Source organism: Caretta caretta, chromosome 27 (genome assembly GCF_965140235.1).
Source record: "Caretta caretta isolate rCarCar2 chromosome 27, rCarCar1.hap1, whole genome shotgun sequence".
In the NCBI taxonomy this organism is placed as follows: Eukaryota; Metazoa; Chordata; order Testudines; family Cheloniidae; genus Caretta; species Caretta caretta.
Window position 1 is genome coordinate 11,020,428 of NC_134232.1, and position 19,980 is coordinate 11,040,407.

The window sequence follows — 19,980 nt, forward strand, 5'->3', positions numbered from 1 at the left end:
GGCTGGGAATGCTGGAAATTTACTCACCTTTGTCATTAGTCACTGTGAGCAGAAAATCCTGGTCTATTTCCCCGGGCATCAGATTCACCGCAGCTACTCTAGCTGTCCTCAGCCCGACAAACCAGCTTACAATCAGCTATGTAGGAGGTACAGCGGCTCTAAACTGACAACGGAAAAGCTGCAAGGGAGGGGGAAAAAATAGTCTCATCACTTCATCGTCTATCAAAGAGGATTACCTTGCTCACGCCTGGTTAGAGCACTCGGTGAAGGCTGGGATAGGAAATAACTCAGCAGGAAGCAGCTGAGCTGTCAGCTTAACATGTTGGTACAGAACCTAGCACAAGAGAGGCCCGATCCAAGACTGGGGCTATTAAGCACCACAGCTATACGAATATGAAGGGGGGCAGAGCAGAGCTGCAAGCAGAGACAGGCAGCAGCTGTCTGCTACTGTTCCTTTAAGATAGGTTCTGTATTTTGGGGGAGTTCATTCATCCATGTGGTACTCTCTGATCTGTCCGAGCAGAACCTCCTGCTCTTTCCTGTGTCTCTGTCCACAGTTCTGATCTCCCCAGCCAAGCGGAGGATTTCTCAGCCCAATCACTGAGCCGGTGGCCCCCTGGGGCTTACACAGCTGCCTGACTCCTGGCACTGGAGTAGGAAACATTTTCGTCTGTTTTAAAGACACTGCTTTGAAATGTTCTCATTTTAAAATAACCTTCTCCGGGGTAGGTATCTGGCCGCTGTCTCCACCGTATCTGAGCACTGCCATCTTTAATGTACCTGTCGTCACAAACCCTGGGGAGGCAGGGCTCCTTTTACAGCTGGGGAACCGGGACACAAGGAGCCTAAGACCCAGATTCTCAGAGGTGTGTCAGCAGTGAATTCCCAGCGATTTCAATGGGAGTTAGGTGCCTCAATAACTTTGAGGATCTGAGCCCAAGTGACTTTTCCAAGGTCACCCAGGCAGCCTGTAGCAGTGCAGGGAACTGAACACAGGTGCCCCACTGCCCAGGATAGCAGCCTAACCCCTGGGTCATCCTTCCTCTTTCAGAAAGAGACGTAAGCAGATTCCATTTCTGGTTGGTGACTAGGAAAGCGGCAATGGAAAAGGCTGGCCAGAGTTTTGCTTAGGATTTAAAACCCAAACATCAGTGATCTAACCCTTTCCCTCTTCAAAGCGGCGTCACAGACGCTCCCCGACTCTCACCGCCCCCCACCCCCACAAAGCAGGCAAGTGCTATTGCAATTTTATGGATGGCTGAACTTCCACCTGCAGAACTGGGACAGCTCCAAGGGCACACAGTGAGTCAGTGGCAGAGCTGTGAATAGCACACGGGGATCCAGCCTCCTAGTCCCCTGCTCTAGCAGCTTCTAGGCCACGCTCCAAAGGGCCAGAGGAAAACGAACCTGCATCTTAGCAAAGGAGGCTCTGCAAGAGAGTGGACTGTGGGGCTCCACGCAGAACCAAAGTCAGCTATTGTCCCCGGGTAGGAGCACACTGGGGGGGGTCTGGGTGCCTCCAACCCACGTCCCCCCATGGTCCAGTGGTTAGAGCAGGGAACCGTGAGTCAGGAGCTCTGGATTCTAATCCCGGCTCTGGCACAAGAGTGGTGATTACAGCAAGGCAGGGGAGGAGGTCAGGATTCCACGGTTCTATACCCAGATCTACAACAGCTGTGCAAGTCTTTTCACCTCTCGGTGAAATGGAGCTCACACGTATGTAAAATGCTGAGAGATCCCCACGGAAAGGAGCTGTGGAAGGTTCAAAGTACTCGCAACCTCAAGCCATGTTAGGCAGAAGTTGCCATGGCAACCACTGCAACAACAGACACTATTTCCCTGTCATTTGCTAGTTTTATTGTGAAACAGCCCAGGAGGGGTGGAGGCAGCTCTCAGCGATTTGGCCTGAGCTGTGTGTACTACCTCTGCCCTTGTCCCCAGTGGCAAGCCCTTCTTCCTGCCCTGGGCACACAGCTAGCCCTCAGGCTCTGCAATGCTCCTCTCTGTTTAGTTAGCAGAGGGTGTGGAGAGTGACTCACTCCCCAGCTATTGTCGCTGGATGATTTTCCACCCCCATTCACACAGAGCTGGGATCTCCCCTCTCCTGCAGAGATCAGCTTTGGGGGTTTGAGGTCATGCTTCCCCGCGGCTCAGAGCCAACCCGTGACCCACCCCAAGCACTTCCCATTGCTGCAGCCAGAGGCACCCTCAGAATTTATTCTAGGCTGACAATCCTGCCCCCCCCCATTGGGTCAGAATTTAGGGGTCCCCCTTCTCCCCAACTTTCCCCCATCTGCCCCACTCCCCTCAGGCATTCAAAGATGAGTTGCAGCTTTCATTCTCAAACCTTCATTTGAATACGAACCATTAAGCCTATGCAAATGTCTGCTCAGAGTGAAACCTGCCTGCCGTACACCTGGCTCCCTGAGCCTCCCGGCAAAACAATGGGCCAGGCCTGCCACTCCATTACAACCCACTGCACCCTTAAGGGAATCCCAGGTAGGTGAACCCCCCACCACCACCCCCGACAAGACAAGTGAGTTCAGGACAGCAGCAGATGCTGGATTGGAAATAGTGCCCGTCTGTCAACGGAGCAGGCAGCCTACACTAGAAGTGGGGGTATCCGTGCACACAGTGTAAGAGGAAAGGGAAAACTGCCCTGTGACTGGTCTGGCTTTAGCTATTTTATCTTACAGGGAGGGGGGTGTTGAAGAGGAGCTGTATTTTGATGAGAGCCACACAACTTTTGCAGCCCCCCCCCCAAGTCTGCTGTATGCAGCCATGGGGACTTCAGGCACCTGCTCCAGTGAGGGCTGTGAGAGTGGTCAGGGGATACGTAACGAACCCATCCCTTCGGTTAAAGGCACCAGTCACCTATAGTTCATGGGGGATTGGCTCAGCCAGGCTGCCATGCCCGCAGCTGAAAGAACAGCATCCTGATTAGCTCTGCAGCGGGACGAAGGCTGATGGAGGCACACGCGGCAGGACGGCTGTTGCACCTGTTTCTCCCCTGCCCCATCCCTCCCTTCCCTGCGCCATGAGAAAGGGCCACGGGCTGCTGCTCCTTACTCCTCGCTGCTCCCAGCACAAGGGGGCAATTGCTATACCAGAGCAGACCTACTTCCGACAGCAGCCAGGCAAGAAACCCAGACACGGACAATTATGAAACACCCTGCGCAGGGGAATGGAAGCACTTCGCTTGCAGCTCATTGCCATGCAGGAGACAAAGGAACTCAGCAGCTACTGCCCCATTCTGATCCTTCCTAAAACAATCCCCACAGGGAGAGGGTCTCATTGTTCACAAGTGTTTATAGTGGATAAAAGCAGGACTGGGAGATAGGAGGGGGCTTCCTAACTGCAGTCACTAGATTTTGCTTTTACTCTTACACGGTGATGAGGTGGCAAAGGAGGGACGGGGAGGCCTGGGGCTGAGGGAGAGCCCTAGGCTAAGAGCAAAGAAAGTGCTTAGGGCGTGCGGTTGGTCACTCACCCTGCGGCATGGGAATCCTGCCACCACATGTGAAACAGCCAACAGATCCTGACCCCGATTGGCTGGGGGAGGAAGCAAATGACTAAGAGTGCAAACTTGCGCAAGGAGCCGAGAGAGGGCAGAGGTTATCAGGCTGCAGTTTCACTGGGACACAACCCAAGAAAGCGAGAGCAAACCCGGGGAAAACACACATTCCGGCCAAGTTTCTGCTCAGAAGCTGGGAGACCAGCTACCCCTGCTGGGGGTTACAGGCCCCTGGCAGGGCCTGCTTGCCAGGGGGAGATTGAAAAACAGACATAGCTCCCCCTGCTGGACAGACAGAAGAATACAACCAGTCCCTCCCCCACTTAGGCATGTTTTTTCTCTTTAACAACTGTAACACACAAGTTAATAGTAAACCAAATCCCCTTCCCCATCAGCTTGGACTTTATTTGTGAGTTTATACATTTAGGGAGGCGTTACACAGCAGCACTGATAAAAGCAGCTCTAAGCCCAGAGGCATTGCGAGACATGCCGGTATCCCCAGGCTGGAGTCCAGCAGGGATTATACACAGAGATTACACACAGATCATACGGCTACAGACATTACCAACAACATGACTTCTCTGTCTGCATCCAGAATCGGTTACGTTATTGCACTCAAAGCAGCACTGGACAAAATTAAACACCTGATTACAGCACACAACCACACAACACCTCTGCTCCCCATGTCATGTTGGCCCTTGAGGACTGGCAGGCTAAAACAGGGAGGCCCTTAGGCAGGAGGCACTTACAGAGAGGCTGTCCAGGAGAGCCAGCCTGCCTGTGGTTTTGTGTCAGCCACCCCCTTGGCAGGCGGGTCCATATAATCAACAAGAGGTCCAAGAGAATCACTAGCCAATGGCCTCTCTGTGAAATGAGTTTGGCGGGTCTCAGCCCAATTCCCTGTAAAGCAGCATCCACACGATACAGAAACCACCACAGTTGGTACTAACTGCCCCCCCTATGGAGACTAAACTGACCCCATGCCCAGAGTTATCCCTTTACGTCAGGGCAGACATATCTTGGCGGGGGAAGCTCACACTGGGATAGATAGAGGGCTTCAGTCTCCAGGGCTGTCAATCTGGTACCTCTGAGCACCCCAGATATTGCCTGGTTTTGTAAAAGTTAAGATAGTTGCCCTGTGAAGTGCAGGAGCAAGGGGGCCGTACCCCATTCTCCGCTGCTCCTGGGGAAGGGGGTGGGGGGGCAGAAGGGTACTGAATATATCCCAGGTCCCTATGTGAAATGATCTAGCTCTTGGCCTTCAAGGGGCAAGCCTCTCATACACCCAGTTCCCCTCTCCCTTGTGTGTCATGAGTCCCGTGGGGGCAGTGGCGTCCCGGAGGTGCCGGAAGACGATGCGGTCATGTAAGCGGTTGGTTTGGCCCTGCCAGAACTCCACAACGTCTGGTTTCAAGATGTATCCCCCCCTGAGGGAAAAACAGATGCTGTTAGAAGCGCCCATGCAGAGCAGCAGCCTTCACACAAAGCCAAGTGGGACCAGGAAGTTCCCTACGACAAAGTGGATGGAGCCAAGCTTTTACATAGCACAGATCACGACCGTCTGGGGGCACCTCAGAAGGATGCGAGGCGTCCGCACACACGCACGCCAAGCCCAATGATGCTCACCGTTCTGGGATGCGCTCTGCCTCTTCTTGCAGGGAAAAGCTCAAAAGCAGGCCAATCTCAACCCTAACTGACTCCCTGAAGAATCCTTTAAGTAAATCCAGGCTTTTTCAGGAGGTGGTACTCAGCTGCACGAAAGCTTTAGGTTCAAGCCCTGCACCTGGCCTTCAGTCTAAATCTAACCTCGATGCTGCAGGGCAGAGCGTGGCAGAGGGGGGAGCAGCAGCAACAACACTATGGAGAGGTACCACCCTTTGGAAAGATTAAATCTAGGTGCCAACTGTCCATCTCTACCAGCCGGGAATCCGAGATCTCCTGGCACTTTTAAGGAGACCAGCATCCCCCCAATTTCTAATAACCACAGCTGAGGCACTCAGAGCTGTAGCGGAAGAATGGGAAGGGACATCAAAGGAGAGAGGGGGAGACCAGGCCTAGCTTACACAAAAGCTGATTTTAGCAACTAAGCACCACTCACCAGTACACAGGCTTTGGCACAATTCCCTCCCGGTACCGCTCTTCCAGTTCTGTGTTCTTCTTCCTTAAATACTGCAAGGGAAAGGGAGACAGTCTGAAGGCCTGGGGCTTTCTGCCATGGAGCAAACATGCAAAAAGGACGCAAAGCATGGCCTGGGGCCCTCACTGCCCCCCAGCAGGAGATAAGATGCACTGGGGGGACACAGCGAGGGAACAACAGTCCCCAGGGAAAGCTCTGACACACCCAAGGGGCTGGAATCCAGCACAATCCACCCCACCCTCAAGTCCCACTGCTCCTCACCTCCCTGTCAGGAATCACTGTGCTCTGGCAACTCACAACTGCCCCGATCTGGCTGCTTCGGGGCCGGGAGTGGAAGTAGTGCTCCGATTCCTCCTCTGGGAGTCTCTCCACAGAGCCCTCGATACGCACCTGCGACAGCCACAGTGAGATGGGACCTGGCCCCCGGAAGATGGACACACTTCCGCTAGGGGCCAGAAGGAGACCAAGTACATTTTGAAAACAAGATTAGGATCGTGGTTTCCACGAGAATAAGGGTGGGACATCAGTCTATCATCCCCCTGTGGATTCGCCAAATGTCAAGTGCTCCCTCCGTCCCCCTGCTGTTATTCCAGGTGATCACCAACCCCGGCCTGAGATGGGGATGAGCTAGACACAATTTGAATCACCACCACATCCTGCAGGGTAGAAAGGGATTTAACTCCTCTCCAGAACCTAGCTCCCTGGAAGGCAGCCAACTCACCAGCCCCCCACCTCAGGCAGAGTCAATTGGGAAGGTCTAGAGAACCCACCTGAGAGCCACTTAGAACTCAGTTGGTTTCAGTGCCTCTCTCCCCACTGTCCATTATTAAAGACCCAGATTTCCTTCCCCCATAAGAAACCTGCCGTGCCCTCCCTTTTTTCTCCGGTACGTAGCTGACCTGCAAAACAGTCTCCTACTCTGGTAATTACAGTTTGCTGCCCTAAATGACCCTGCAGTTTCAAGTCAATAGACACACTTCTTGGCGTTATTCTTCAATTCCCCTTCTAAGAACTATTGTGCTGCGTTGCTGAGGGCTGTTACACCACTACCACCTTCTACCCCAGAGGCAGCTGCTTTCAGTGGCGTGTGAGCATTCTCTGTAAGCGCAATTCATAACCTAGAGGCTAGCCCAGCACGCTTCTGGCGCGGTAAGAATACCTCAAGTTCTCAAAGTCGCAGCCCCCAAGGAGCTAAATAAGTTACAGATTCCAACCATCCGTCCCATCTGGTGTAAAGCAGTTTTTGATCTTTTAAGAAGCCTCTCCAGCCCAAGATGAGCAAACAGAGGGTCTCTGCTCAGTGCTGCAGTCTGCATTTTGAAAGTGAGGGTGTGGCTCTGAAGTAGACTGCATCTGCCATCTCCTCCAGCACTTCTGCGCAACAGGCCTCACCAGGGCATCCCAGGGAACGAATGTAACTATGATACTGCGTGCAGGGTGCTGAGCCTCTCCCCTCTGCCGCTTCCTCCCCTTGATTGGAATCAGAAGGCACAACTCACCTGGCGGTTAAGGGGCTCCCAGTAAAAGACGACTGAGGCAAAAGGATTGGAATCCTGAAGAGTGGGGAGGCAGGGGGATAAAAAACACAAAACAAAGGACTTTCATCAATTAGGTAATAGTTCAGATCTTAAAAGCTAGAGAAATTACCCACCTCTCCCAGCTCGATGGTTTGGGACTTGGAGGCACTTAAGAGCGCAAGACAGACTAAGCCAACACAGCCCATGGTGAGGAGTCAACATGCTATGCATCATCTTGATCAAAGCAGGATGGGGAGTGGAGAGGGGCACACGGAGACATCTCCCTCTCACTCTCTGATCCCCACACCTATGATCAACATAGCCAAAGGCACTTTGGTCCCTGAGGCCTATCTGTGGGCTGCTCTTCTATACTGAAGGAGAGAGGCAGCTGCCGTCCACTTGATTCAATGCAAGTCTGGTGCAGACCTTGAGCACCTGGCAAGTCGGCGTCCTGCCCCTCATCTGAGCAAAGTTCAGGTGCCCATCGAGTTATGGAAAATACAGGCCAGTGGGTAGTTTACCTGCTTGATGGTCAACATCTTACGTCCCCCAGGATCCTCCCTCCTGGTACCACGCCCAACCCTCAGAGGTGCCAGAGCATGACCGAAACCTGTCCTCAAGTGACATGCCCCACACAAATCAATGAACGACATGGTCTGTAACCCACGAGGCAGCTCTCACCAGCTCCTTTCCTTTCCGGCTCTCGTGGTTAGTGAAGAATCGAAAGCCATCCTGGCTAAACCCCTTCAGGAGCACCATGCGGGCAGAGGGCCTCCCATCCCTGAGCCAGGGAACAAATGCACGAGTCAACACAGAAGTGCAACCACATACATAGATACATTCCAGAGACTGCCCACCCACCCAGGCAAAGGTGAAGGGAAGCTACCCTCTTCTTTCCAGTCATGAATTGAGCATTGCTGAGATCAGGAGGACGGTTCACCACCCCCTCTCACCCTGTACCTCATTATAGGAGGCTGCACATTACAGGCTTTTGTGCCTTCCTCTAAAGCATTTGAGATTGGACCCCACTGGAGCCAGAATAATGGGCTGGATGGGTCACCTGATTGATGTAACAGGGCAAATGCCTAGTCCCGTTCCAACACATAGCTGTGCCCCTGGATTTGCTCCTTACTGTCCATACAAACATGCCAGAAGCTGTCTGCTTCCCTACGTGCCAGGTTACCCAGCCTAGGATACGAAAGCTAGCAGTGCACGTCACCGCAGGAAAGCAGCAAAGGAAGTCACCCAAAGATGCAGATAGGAGAGATTCTGGGCCAGCAAGCACCTTGCCAGCGACCGTCTTGCAATGCCCACCTGGTACAGGTGGCCAGGCACATAGCATTGGCTTCGCCGATTGAGGGACATTGCATGGCCTCTTCAAACCACATGGCAAACTGCTTAATCGGGTCAAAGGAGGCGAGATGTTTCTCCTCAAATGCCTGCACAGGACAGAAACGGGGAGAGGAGCAGAAGAATTGAAGTATTACATCCCCACCCATCAACCGTCAGGATCCTTCACTTCCCACACATCATCTCAAATCCTGCTAACCCTGTAGCTGCAGGAACCAGCCCACATGAGTTTAGCTTTACAACTCCCAGCCCGCTGAACGGTCTCTGATTATCCACATTTGAAAGGAGACACATTGCTTAAAGTCACACAGTGAGCCAATGACAGAGTCAAAACAGAACCTAAAGTCCTGACCCTGCCCTGTCCGACTCCCTGTTCTAGCCACTGGAGAACACTCCCTGGTTTTTTATTTCATTCACCGCTTGTTGATTTTTTTTAGGTCAGCTGAGCTCTGTGAAGCTGCTGACTTATCCCATGCTGAGTAATGGAAAGGCTGATCTTGAAGCTTAAAGCGTGGGCCTGGGTGTCAGGAGACCTGGATTTTAGTCCCAGCTCTGCATGACCTTGCCCTCTCATTGCCTCTCTGTGCCTCAGTTTCCCCTGTAAATGAAGATTAGAATTTAGGTCCCTCACAGGTGGTTATGAGGATTAATCCACTGGTTTTAATATGCTCAGAGGCTTAGGGCTTGCCTACATGGGCAAGTTTTACCATTTATACTGATATAATTATACTGGTGTACACACAACCTCAATGCACACCTTATCTTATACCGCTATAACTCTCTCATGTAGCCAAGTCCTTAGACAGAAGGGCAGGCTATTAAAGCCAGGCACAGCCCTGTGTGTAACATAAAAACGGCCACACTGGGTCATATCAACGATCCATCTAGGCCAGTATCCTGTCTTCCATCAGTGGCCGATGCCAGGTGCCCCAGAGGGAATGAACAGAACAGGTAATCATCAAGTGACCCATCTCCTGTCATCCGGTCCCAGCTTCTGGCAAACAGTGGCTAAGGATACCCAGAGCATGGTGGGGTGTCCCTGACCATCTTGGCTAATAGCCCTTGATGGACTTGTGCTCCAGGAACTCATCTCATTCTTTGAGCCCGGCTGTACTTCTGGCCTTCGCAACATCCCCTGACGGAGGAGTGCCACAGGTTGGCTGTGAGCAAGGAACCCAACCCAGCCCCTAGAGACGAACGGGGCCCGAACAGGGCTTTTCTGTGATCCCCACCACAACCCCCCGCCCAGACTTTGGATAAGGGCAGGATCTGGGGGAGCCTTGGTGGGTGGGTGGGGGGGGGAGCATCATGGCTCAAGGGGCAGCAGGGTAAAGACTGGCTCACCTGCCAGCCCGGGCACCTCTGGGGGAGGGGTGATTGTGCACCCCACCTGTGGGGGGGGCACCCCACCTGTGCACCCCACCTGTGGGGGGGGCAGAGATCTCTGATCCCGCTCCTCCCTCCTCCTCCCCTCCCTCTTTGGGCCCCTCCCCCCCTAGAACCCTCCCCCCGTGCCCCTCCCCCAGCGGGACCCCCCCGTAGCCCCCCCCACCGCGACCCTTCCCCCAGCGGGACCCCCCCGTAGCCCCCTCACCGGGACCCCCCTCACCTCCTCGTCCCCCCGGTAGCTTTTCCTCAGGGGCCCCAGGTCCATGGCTGCAGCTGCCACCTGCCCAGAGGGACGGGAGCCGCGCCAGGCCCAAACGCGCAGCCCGCTCCGCGCCGCGTAACGCATCATAGCCCCGCCCCCGTCCCGCGCACGCGCGCGCAAAGACCCCGCCCCTTAAGTGGGCAGGACGCCGGACGTGCCGCACGCCGGGGCGGGGCGATTTCAGCTCACGCCCCCTGCCCCAGCAGCCAATAGGGAGTTGATGCCTGGCCTCCAATCAGGAGGGAGAGAGGGCCAGGCCTCGGCCAGTGGGGAAGCGGCAGGGGCGGGACTCGGGGACCAGGAAATGGTGTCAGGGCTGTAAACAGGCACATGGAGGGGCTGTTAAAGGTACAGCGTCCCGGGGGGGAGGGAAGGATGGGGGTGGCTAACAGGAGGTGGGGGACGGAAGGGGGGGGTCCATACAGGGGGCATATGGGGGAAACAGAGGGAAGGGGATGTGTGGGAGACAGACAGGAGCAAGGAGGGAAGAGGCAGACAGGGGACATGTGGGGGGAATAGACAGAGGGAAGGGGCAGACAGGGGACATGTGGGGAAAACAGAGGGGGAGGGGCAGACAAGGCTCCAGACAGGAGACAAGTGGGTTCAGTCAGGGCGAGGAGAAGCGGATGGGGATCAGACAGATGTCATGAGTGGAGGGAAGTCAGGCAGAGGACAAGGAAAGGAAGAGGGGAAAAGAGACAGGAATAGACAGGTTCAAATACATGAAGGGTTGTTACAAGGAGGATGGAGAAAAATGGTTCTTCTTGGCCTCAGAGGATAGGACAAGAAGCAATGGGCTTAAATTTCAGCAAGGGAGGTTTAGGTTGGACATTAGGAAAAACTTCCTACCTGTCAGGGTGGTGAAGCACTGGAATAAATTGCCCAGGGAGGTTGTGGAATCTCCATCATTGGGGATTTTTAAGAGCAGGTTGGACACACACCTGTCAGGGATGGTCTAGACAATACTTAGTTCTGCCTTGAGTGCAGAGGACCTCTCGAGGTCCCTTCCAGTCCTATGATTCTATGAGGTTACAAGAAAGGGAGGAGGCCAGACAGAGGGCAAAGAGGGAGCAAAGTGGGCAATCAGGGCTTGTAAGGGAGGAGGAGAAGGGAACAGAGAGCAGTGAAGGGCCAGACAGGAACAGGATGAGGGAGAAGCAGGTGTCAAAATAGGCAAACAGTCAAAATAGGGCTGTTTTTTACAGGGGGGTTGGGGAATCAGATGTGGGACAAGGAGGGGAACATGTGCATCAGAGAGAGGGGAGGGAGATAGGGGAGAGGGGTCAGAGGCAAGGGTGATGGGGCTACTCAGAGAGTAGGACGGAAAGCTAAACTAATCCTGAACCCAGAGAATGTGTGTGTGGGTGCTGGGGGGAGGTAGAAATTGGGGGCTGGATCGACAGGACCAATGGTGAGAGTGTTAGGACAATGTCAGATCAAAACTGGTATTTGTATATAATCCTTCTCCATTTCTTTTTCCCTGCTGGTGTCTCTTCCCATCTCTCTCTCCCTTCTCTCTTCAGCAGGTTGAGTTTTCCTCCCTCTCCTCCACTATGTTTCATTGGGGCTGGAAGCTGTGGTGATGAGAGCCAATGTCTGGTGGTGTAACTGACCTGCAAGCTCTGCAGAGCCACCTCCAGGCCATGGAGCAAGGGACAGGAGATGGCAAGCAGCCAGACGATCACCCACTGTACAAACTATCTGAGCCTGGGCTGGACGGTGCTGCTCTCTGCAGCCCTGACTTCCAGCAGCCCCAGGAGCTGGAGCTCCAGGAGTCCCGAGGACATGCCCCCCCAGAATGTACCAGGTAGGAGGTGGGGACATGCCACAACTGATTCACCCACGGAGAACTGGTGGGAAGGCACAGGAGTGGGGTACTTGCGGTGACTTTTTCAAAACGCAGTGTGGCTTAGAGGCTAGAGCACTGGACTGGGACTCAGCAGACCTGAGTTTAATTCCTGGCTTGGCTGCTGGTCTGTTGGGTGACCTTGGGCAAGCTACTTCACCTCCAGCTTTAATGGTGGCTGTTGTTATGGGACACCTGCCCAGCAGGAACTGAATTGCGACCCTGAAGCTTGTTTCTTACAATTCCTTGAACAGCCAACTGATGGTAACAGCTGGCAGTCACTGGGCTGGATTTGAACTGTAACTAACAGGGGAAAGGCCCCAGCTCCCTTAGCCCTCTGGTCCCACTCATTAGATCCCAGTTCCTAGGGAATGACTCTGCAGGCCCCAAAAGCAGCAGCTACAATTCAGAATCTCATGTGAGTGTAGCAGATAGGGCGCTGGACTTGGGTTCTACACCCATCTCTGCTGTGGAATCTCTAGGCTGCTTATTCTAATCCCAAACCTTAATTCCCTGTCCATAAAGTGGAGATAATACTTCCCCCATATCCCAGGTGTGCTTTGAGGATACAGTCTCGTTCTGGTGTCCACAACTGAAGATGAATTGGAGAGGGGTCAAAGAAGAGCCACAAGAATGAGTAAAGGATTAGAAAATGCCTTGTAGTGATAGATTCAAAGAGAGGGTTCAGGTGTGACTTGATCACATTCTGTAAGTACCTACATGGGGAACAAATACTTAATAATGGGCTCTTCAATCTAGCGGAGAAAGGTCTAGCATGCTCCCACGGCTGGAAGATGAAGCTAGACCCATTCAGACTGGAAATAAGGTGTACATTTTTAATAGGGAGGATCATTAACCATTAGAATAATTTACCAAAGGTCATGGTGAATTCTCCATCACTGCCAAATTTAAAATAAGACTGGACGTTGTTCTAGAAGATCTGATCAGGGAATTGTTTTGGGGGAGTTCTCTGGCTTGTGTTGTACAGGAGGTCAGACTAGATGATCACAATGATCCCTTCTGGCCTTGGAATCTGAGTCCATGAATAAGGGTGAGGTGCTCTGATGCTGCAGTGAAGAGGGCCATCTAAGTCCCTAGATAGAGTGAATACAATAGCTTTAGCTGGGGAGAAAATGGAAGAGCTTTTTGTCATTAGGACCTGTCTGATCTCACAAGCTAAGCAGAGCCTAGTCTTTGTCTAGGAGACTTCCACAGACCACCCCAGTGCTGGTGATTCGGCAGCATACCAGGAGGTTTTTGCATTAGTTTAGGTTTTTGTATTAGTGCAAGGTCCCTGCAATGCTCACCAAAGTCAGACAGGCTTTGAATACGCTGTCTTTTGAATCTCACCGAAAGCCACAATCCTGAAGGCTTGTGGCCATTAAAGACCCTTTGGAACTTTTCACAAGAGTTAGCCCCAGTAGCCTGCCCAGTGGTGGAGTTCCAGCGGTTCCAATCTACCTCCAGAAATTCCCCCTGGAGTTTCAAGTGGATATAACATTCTCCTTCACTTCCTCCCATAAATTGCTGTGTTAAACAGCTGCCACATACCACCCCAGAGGTGGCTGCATTTCACTGGTGGGTGATGTGGTTGCTGCATGCGCACATGTGCATACACACCGTTTGTACAGTATTTGGAGACAGTAAGGGCTGGAAAGATGTGATTTAATTATAATCTCTTCTTTTTGGCTTTTGTCTGCTTCTAGCGCCCAATCCCATGGAGCCCTGAGCAGCCTTGGGAGGCCCAGCCACTCTCTGCTGTGCGTGGAAGAGGAGGTCAAGAACCGGAAAAGACCCAGGCTCTCCAATGGACCCGAGGCCAGTCCTAGCCTTGTCTCTCACTTCCGTCGTGCGCTGAGCGGGCCACAGCCCCAGGGCCCATCCCCCTTTGGACACATCCTTCAGAGCAATAGCCTGGATCTCCACAGCAGACGTCCCCAGGACGGGCTGCCACACACCAGGACTCTGGACAATCCCAGAGCCACGCATTCTGGGGCCTCGGTGCTCTACAGGCCCAGCCCAGAGCCACTGGAGTCTCCATCCCTGAATTACGGACTCGAGGATTGCTGCCCATGGAGCGGCCGAGCTCCCTCAGGAGGCAGCAGCATTAGCAGCCAAGCGAGCAAGGTGACGGGTCTATACGCCGAGCTGGTCAAGGAGCTGGAGCTGCAGATGGCCGAGCTGCGGAATCTCCTCGCCTCTCGGGAAGAGGCCGCCATGTGGCAGGAGAGGAGGATCAAGGAGCTGGAGCTGGAGAACCAGCAGCTGAAGAGCCAGCTGCGGAACCTAGAGGAGCAGAACGACCTCCTCTCCAGCAGGAACGGGGCAGGGGCAGCGGCAGCCAGGACAGTGCTGCGGTCCGGAAACAGCTGTGTTGGTAACCGAATCCTCCTTCCCTTCCTGCCTTAGCATCGTGGAGGCAGTTTGCAGCTATGCCAGCTCTGATGGTGTTAACCCGATCTCGGGCTCCAAGGCCTCTGCTGGTCTCTACATTCCCCACTTAAAAAGGCGCCCAGCCGGCCAGAGGCATCAGAGCGTGCGTGGTGGGGGGCGTCACCTTATCCTGAGGTGTCAGGCCTTGGCCCAAGCTGGATGCAGCAGCTCAGCCTGATGGATCAATGGTCTGATCCAGCTGGGCAAAGCCCATGTCCCTAGGTCAGAGCTGGGAATACCTGTGTGTGAGCTCAAGGCTTGGTAGCAGACTCTGGCCTCCCCCTGCACGTTCCGTGGGGTCCTGCCTCCAGCTCGAGTGGGGTGGCTGGAACTCTAGCGGTTCTGCCAAGAGAGAAGAGCACGGCCAGCAGCTCTGTAGAGAGGCCCCTGGGCTGGGATCAAGGGACAGGCACCTGTAGGAACTCTGGGCAAGAAGTGGGCACCAGGGTGGATAGGGAAGGACCCCTATTCTGTGTGTGTGCCTGGGACTCTCGTGTGACCCAGCTCAGCCTGAGGCCAGGCCAGGGATGGAATTGGTTTCCCATGGGCCTCTGCGATGCTCAGTTCTGTCTCTGTGTGCGCGTCTCTCCCCAGACATCAACGAGAGCAACATCCAGTTCCTGAAGGGCCTGGTGGGGCTGCTGGAGAGCAACACGGCGTTGCAGGTGGGTGCCCCATTGTCTACCCTTGTCTGAGCAGTAGCTACCAGCACCTTGGAGGCAAAACGCTTCCCTGGCTTGTCTCCCTTCCAAGGGTGCATATGAATCAGAGAGGCCGGAGATGAAGAAACCCCATTCGAGCCCATCTGCCCAGCCTCTCGGTCCTGGAGAACATTTTCTAGGGCGTGGCCCACTGTAATTTTAAATATTCCAGACAATGGGGGGATTTTGCTCCTGGGGAGATGATCCCACACTCTCTGCTGTCATTCTTCCCTCCCCCGCACCCCCCCATATCCCTGTTAAACCCTATTGTATCATTGCAGGGGCAAGCCGAGTCTCCTGGGCACCCCCTTGGTGTTTCCCCCCTTCACAGCCTCTGATCACGTCCTCCTGTTAGCCAAGCCTCAAATGATTTAGCTCAGTTTCTCCAGCCAGGACCCTGCTCTTCTCTGAACACCCTCCAGTTTCTGTCTGGTGTTGAGGAGCAGAGAACTGAAAGCAGGTCGGGTCAGAGTTGTATGGAGGACCTGTCCTCTCCTGGGAGGCGGGAAGGGGTGGAGGCAGAAAGGGATAGCTCATTCGTCACCCAGTTTTTCCACCACGCATCCCTGTGTGTGGCATCCCCACGCATTCGTTCCTATTGCAGGCCAATGGCCTCCAGCCATTCTCCTCTCCCAATATGGGGGAGCAGAGGTGCACCCCAGCTGAGGTCCCCAAAAGCCCCCCGGTCTGGAGGATGCGAGCTGGGGTCCCAAGCAGCTTCCCACCCTGGATCAGCACAGAGGACAGCTCGGGGAGCCCCGTCACGCTCAGTGATGCCACCTGCTTATGGGAGGAGAACGTACAAGATATGCTGCCCGATGGCACCCCAGTGTGGGCATCACCTGTGGAGGTGGGTGATCCACGATCAGCTCCTATGTGGGCCATTGCTCATTGACTGCATGGGGATACTGCCTAATGGGACCACGGGAGGGCACTGGCCATAATTGGGGGTGGCGCACACGCCTCGGGAGGGAGGGGGGATTGGGCATTATCTTTTCTCCTTGGAGCCAGAACCATCCCTACCCTTCCAGGTTTGCCGTATAGTATCTGGGGTGCTCTGCAGCACTCAGCTTGCAGTTCTCAGTGTGGCCGCTGCTCTCGGACAAACACCTTCCTGCCCTATTTTAAGTAGGCCCTTGCCTAAATTCCAGTTTAAAGGCAGGAGTGCAGGTGAGTGACTAGAGCAGGGAGGCAAGAATCCTGGGTTCTAATCCTGGCTGTAGGATGGAGTGTAGGCTAGTGGTTAGAGCAGGAGATGAGTCAGGACTCCTGGGTTGTATTCCCAGCTCTGCCAGTAACGTGCTGTGTGACCCGAGGCAAGTTACTCAACCTTTCAGTGCCTCAGTTTCCCCATCTGTAAAATGGGGGCTGATATCCCCTCACTGAGATCCATGGGCTTGGGCCTGAGAAAGGACAGCTGGGGTTAGCCCAGCACCTGTCGCTCGTTTAGCCTACCCGGGGGGGTCTGCCTGAGTCTCCCCAGATTCCAGGCACCCACAAAGAGCGGAATGACGAGGGGCTTCTCTCCTTTTGCCCTAGGAGAATGGGAGGCCCAAGCTGGAGCTGATCCCCAACTCGGGGGTCTACATCACCCACAACCAGCTGGACGACCTCTCGCAGGTTTCCACCGACAAGCCCAAGCTGATGACCAGGCGCCTGCTGGATTACTTCTTCTCCCGGGAGACGCTCGCCAGATCTTCGGCCACCGGCCAGCGCATTGCCCACAACAACACGACCATGGAGAAACCCATCCGCCTGCCGGTCGCTGTGGTAAATGCTATCAAAGGTAGGGGGGGTGGGTAGGGGGCTTTGTGGCGGGAGATGGGGTGAGGTTGGGGCTCCCAACGACGCAGAGGGTGGAGAGCGCGCATAGTATCGATCCCCTGCAAAAGGGACAGGATGACGCTGTTTGATCCTGGCCGACGGGTTCCTTCTGCTCACCTCCTCCATTGTCCTTGCCCAGCAGGAGGGGTTCTGTTTGGTACAAAGTCGGACCGCCTGAGACTGGATCCACAGAACTGGCGGATAGCGCAGGCAGGGGCAGTTCAAGCATCCGTCCCATAGCAAAGCCAACGGGACTCAGGCCTGCTTGGGGTTTTCCTCGGGCAGCCTCTCCCCTCTGCATGGCCTATGCAGTTCTCAGCTCCCCTGATGAGACTGCCAGAGCTGGCCAGTTAATGCCAGGTGGTGAGGATTGGGACTAGCTGCCTACTGACAAGAGGACCGAGCCGCCCCACTCCTTTCACCTTGGCCCCAGGGAGATAATGATTTTCAGTCCCTGGCGAGCCGGGCTTGATTTGAATTGGGGACCTAGAGAAGAAATGCTTAGAGCCCATTCCCAGCCCCTCGAAGCCTCCAATCTGCTATTTGGGAATATATTTTATCCGTACCCTCATCCGGGCTGGTACAACTTTCCCTTCTGCCGTAGTTCAGGACCCCCAAACGCAGCAGCGTTGTTACTGCCAAGGAAGTCACTGGGCCTGACCCAGCGAATTACAAAACGTAACCACCCAGCATTAGTGGTGAGACGCACGTGAGGCTGCAGAAAGAGAGGGTTAGTTTTAATACCCCAAGCTGTGGGCCTGGGTTGGACAGGCGGAGACGCCGGAACAATTCTAACAGCAGATGCAGGCCAAGGTTTCCAGAAAGGGTCCACTCGAGGCACCTGAAAGGGTCCTGATTTTCAGAGTGCTGGTGCTGAGTCAAGGGGTCTCAGATTGGGCACCCACAAGCCAAGGCAGCCCAGATCCCCAGTCACGCCTGCCAGTCTCGCCCCCTGCACTTTACACACCTTCAACTCACTAGCGTTTCTGATCCAGTTGATCAGCCACCCTCGCGCAGTTCCTGTGACGTAGGGAGTACCACCCCGTTCGGCAGCAAAAGATTCAGACTCAGAGGGTGAAGATATCACCGTGCTAAATGCACGATCAGATTGGATGGGTGATGCCCAAGGTCGCAGAGCAAGTTAGTAGCACATCAGGGATGAGAGTGCAGGACCAGGGGCATGGTGTCCTTGTCTGGGTCCCACACGCTGCATTGCGGGTGAGCGTGGGTTTTGCATGATGGGATCTGGCGTGATTCATCTCAGTGGATTCAGAAAAAGCCAGAACTACGCTGGTTTTTTGCTCCATTTCTCTGCCCTCCCCACCCTCCTCCAGAGTACGTCACCAAAGTGTGCGGCAAGAGCTGCAACTTCAACGCCGTGATCAACAGCAAGTGTGGCACCTCCCGGAGGGCGGTCAAAAAAATGATCATCAAAATGGAGTAGACGGCAACGTCCATTGAGACAACGGCGAACCAGCTGCCAGCTCCCAAGACGCTCCTCAGAGGATCCATCGCCCCCTACTCCGACGTACGCTGGCGGGAGATCGACACAGCGGTGCTGGTGGCCCAGGTCCCCTCCCACACAGCTGCATTGGGGGTGAGCATGGTGGAGGTAACGCACCCCTCCCAGCAGACGTTACGGGGGTAGCCGTGGTGCAGTTTAGTACATGCACCACAAGGCCTGAAGCGCCTGCTGTGTGGCCGTCCTGGGGCATTCAGTCCTAGCATACAGACCTCGGTGCGTGCATTCCTGGGGAGGGGAGACTTAACGCCTTCTAAGGAAGCATCTGGGATCTGCCGCGCCTGGGGGAGAAGAGAGCTGGCGGGTACGTTCTGGCGCAAGAGTTCTGACGTTCCGTTCTAACGAGTCCCTGAGGAGGGAGGGTTGATCCCAACTGGGACGCTGCACTCACCCATGGGAAATCTCGGTCCTCTTTCAAAACTTGTCAGCTCCAGTCAGGAATCCCGGCTCCGTGACGCTGAACATTAACACTGCGGCCCTCTCCTCCGCCTGTGGGCAAACTCTTCTCCCCTCACATCGGACTGGAAGAGGGACAATGCTGGCAGTGGAACGGGGCCCAGGCTGCAGTCACGGCACTGGACTCTGGCCAGAGCAGGGGAACTTCTGCTTTGAAACAGTTCTTACCAGACTGTTTAACCGACCGGGCCTGTAGATGAACTCAGAGCCTTAGTCTTTGGAGTGGGGGGGGGATTTCATCTCCCTCCCACAGGGCAAGGTCTGCTCTCCTGCAGAGGCTCACGGTGCGGCTCAAAAAGCAATTTCTCTGCTCATTGTAGGTGTAATAATTTAACTGTGGGCGAGGCATTATTCCCCCCCCCCCCCCGTAAAGAAAGTTCCCATAAATATTTGTTCTTGTAAATAAAATAATCTTTCCTCTCCCCTCAACTTCCCTAATAAAGGTTGGAATGTAACAGTTGTTTCTCCCGCCTGCTTCCCCATGCCGAGGGTGGAGGGGGAGCATGGAGGAATTTATAGTCTCTAGGGTTGTCACAGAGATTAGAAGTAGCGCTAAGCTGCCTACGGTAGACACAGCCAAAACAGGAGGGGTAATTTTAACCAGGAGTTCTTTCCATCGTTCAGCATCTGGGGCAGGAGGGCTTCCCCCCACTCCCAAGCCAGGATTCAGCCTGAACGCCTCTGTCGGGTGACCTGAAAGAGAATTCAAAGTGGCCCGTTTGGTGCAGTTATTGGCCTCCTCTGGCAGGCTCAGAATGGGGCAATTCCCACCTTCCCATTTCCGAGGGTGAGCTGACCCCGGACGCTGAAGCTGGCTCCTTTAAGAGGATCCTTCTCTTGCTTCCAGGAGATGCTACCAGAGCACAGCAGGGGCAGCGTGTGTGTGGAGGGGGAGGGACGGAGGTGGTGGGACACTTTCCAATGACTCCAGTTCCTGAGCAATTTCCCCTGCCCTCCAGGTCACCGGGCAGCTTTTGAAAGTCATCAACTGTACTTTTTCCTGCCCAGTGCTGGTGAATGGGGCTTGAT

General features: G+C 54.5%; 3 protein-coding genes and 1 long non-coding RNA gene across 11 annotated transcripts in view; 1 reads left to right on the forward strand and 3 right to left on the reverse strand.

Moving 5' to 3' along the window:
- CDK5RAP3 (CDK5 regulatory subunit associated protein 3) overlaps positions 1–52 on the reverse strand; it is a 28,644-nt gene extending 28,592 nt beyond the window's left edge. Inside the window, exon 1 of the mRNA XM_048830312.2 lies at positions 28–52. Within this exon, the coding sequence (XP_048686269.1) occupies positions 28–36 (9 nt within the window). The 5' untranslated portion in view covers positions 37–52. The remainder of the gene's footprint in view (positions 1–27) is intronic.
- A 3,841-nt stretch (positions 53–3,893) lies between these two features.
- Positions 3,894–10,287, reverse strand: PNPO (pyridoxamine 5'-phosphate oxidase). Of its 3 annotated transcripts, none has more exons than XM_048830316.2 (7): positions 10,128–10,286; positions 8,483–8,607; positions 7,850–7,949; positions 7,151–7,204; positions 5,913–6,041; positions 5,613–5,683; positions 3,894–4,941 (listed from the first exon to the last, which is right to left on the reverse strand). In XM_048830316.2, the coding sequence occupies exons 1-7, from the start codon at positions 10,254–10,256 to the stop codon at positions 4,776–4,778; spliced, it is 774 nt and encodes a 257-aa protein (XP_048686273.1). In that variant the 5' UTR covers positions 10,257–10,286; the 3' UTR covers positions 3,894–4,775. The 3 variants fall into 3 exon arrangements, 2 of the variants coding, with proteins under 2 accessions (XP_048686273.1, XP_048686272.1); XM_048830315.2 differs by having other exon boundaries at positions 8,414–8,607; XR_012666196.1 differs by having other exon boundaries at positions 4,874–4,941; positions 5,913–6,096; positions 8,414–8,607; positions 10,128–10,287.
- A 151-nt stretch (positions 10,288–10,438) lies between these two features.
- LOC125626827 (uncharacterized) lies at positions 10,439–19,406 on the forward strand. Of its 6 annotated transcripts, none has more exons than XM_048830306.2 (7): positions 10,439–10,517; positions 11,693–11,976; positions 13,722–14,392; positions 15,043–15,113; positions 15,754–15,999; positions 16,689–16,935; positions 18,308–19,406. In XM_048830306.2, exons 2-7 carry the CDS (start codon positions 11,762–11,764, stop codon positions 18,415–18,417), a joined length of 1,560 nt encoding a protein of 519 aa, XP_048686263.1. In that variant the 5' UTR covers positions 10,439–10,517; positions 11,693–11,761; the 3' UTR covers positions 18,418–19,406. The 6 variants fall into 6 exon arrangements, with proteins under 6 accessions (XP_048686263.1, XP_074979773.1, XP_048686265.1 ...); XM_075123672.1 differs by having other exon boundaries at positions 16,689–16,919; XM_048830308.2 differs by having other exon boundaries at positions 10,461–10,517; positions 11,696–11,976.
- Positions 12,838–15,048, reverse strand: LOC142070195 (uncharacterized). Its single transcript, XR_012666197.1, has 2 exons — positions 14,688–15,048; positions 12,838–13,109 (listed from the first exon to the last, which is right to left on the reverse strand). It is a non-coding gene; the product is annotated as an uncharacterized LOC142070195 (long non-coding RNA).
- Positions 19,407–19,980: the final 574 nt, after the last annotated feature.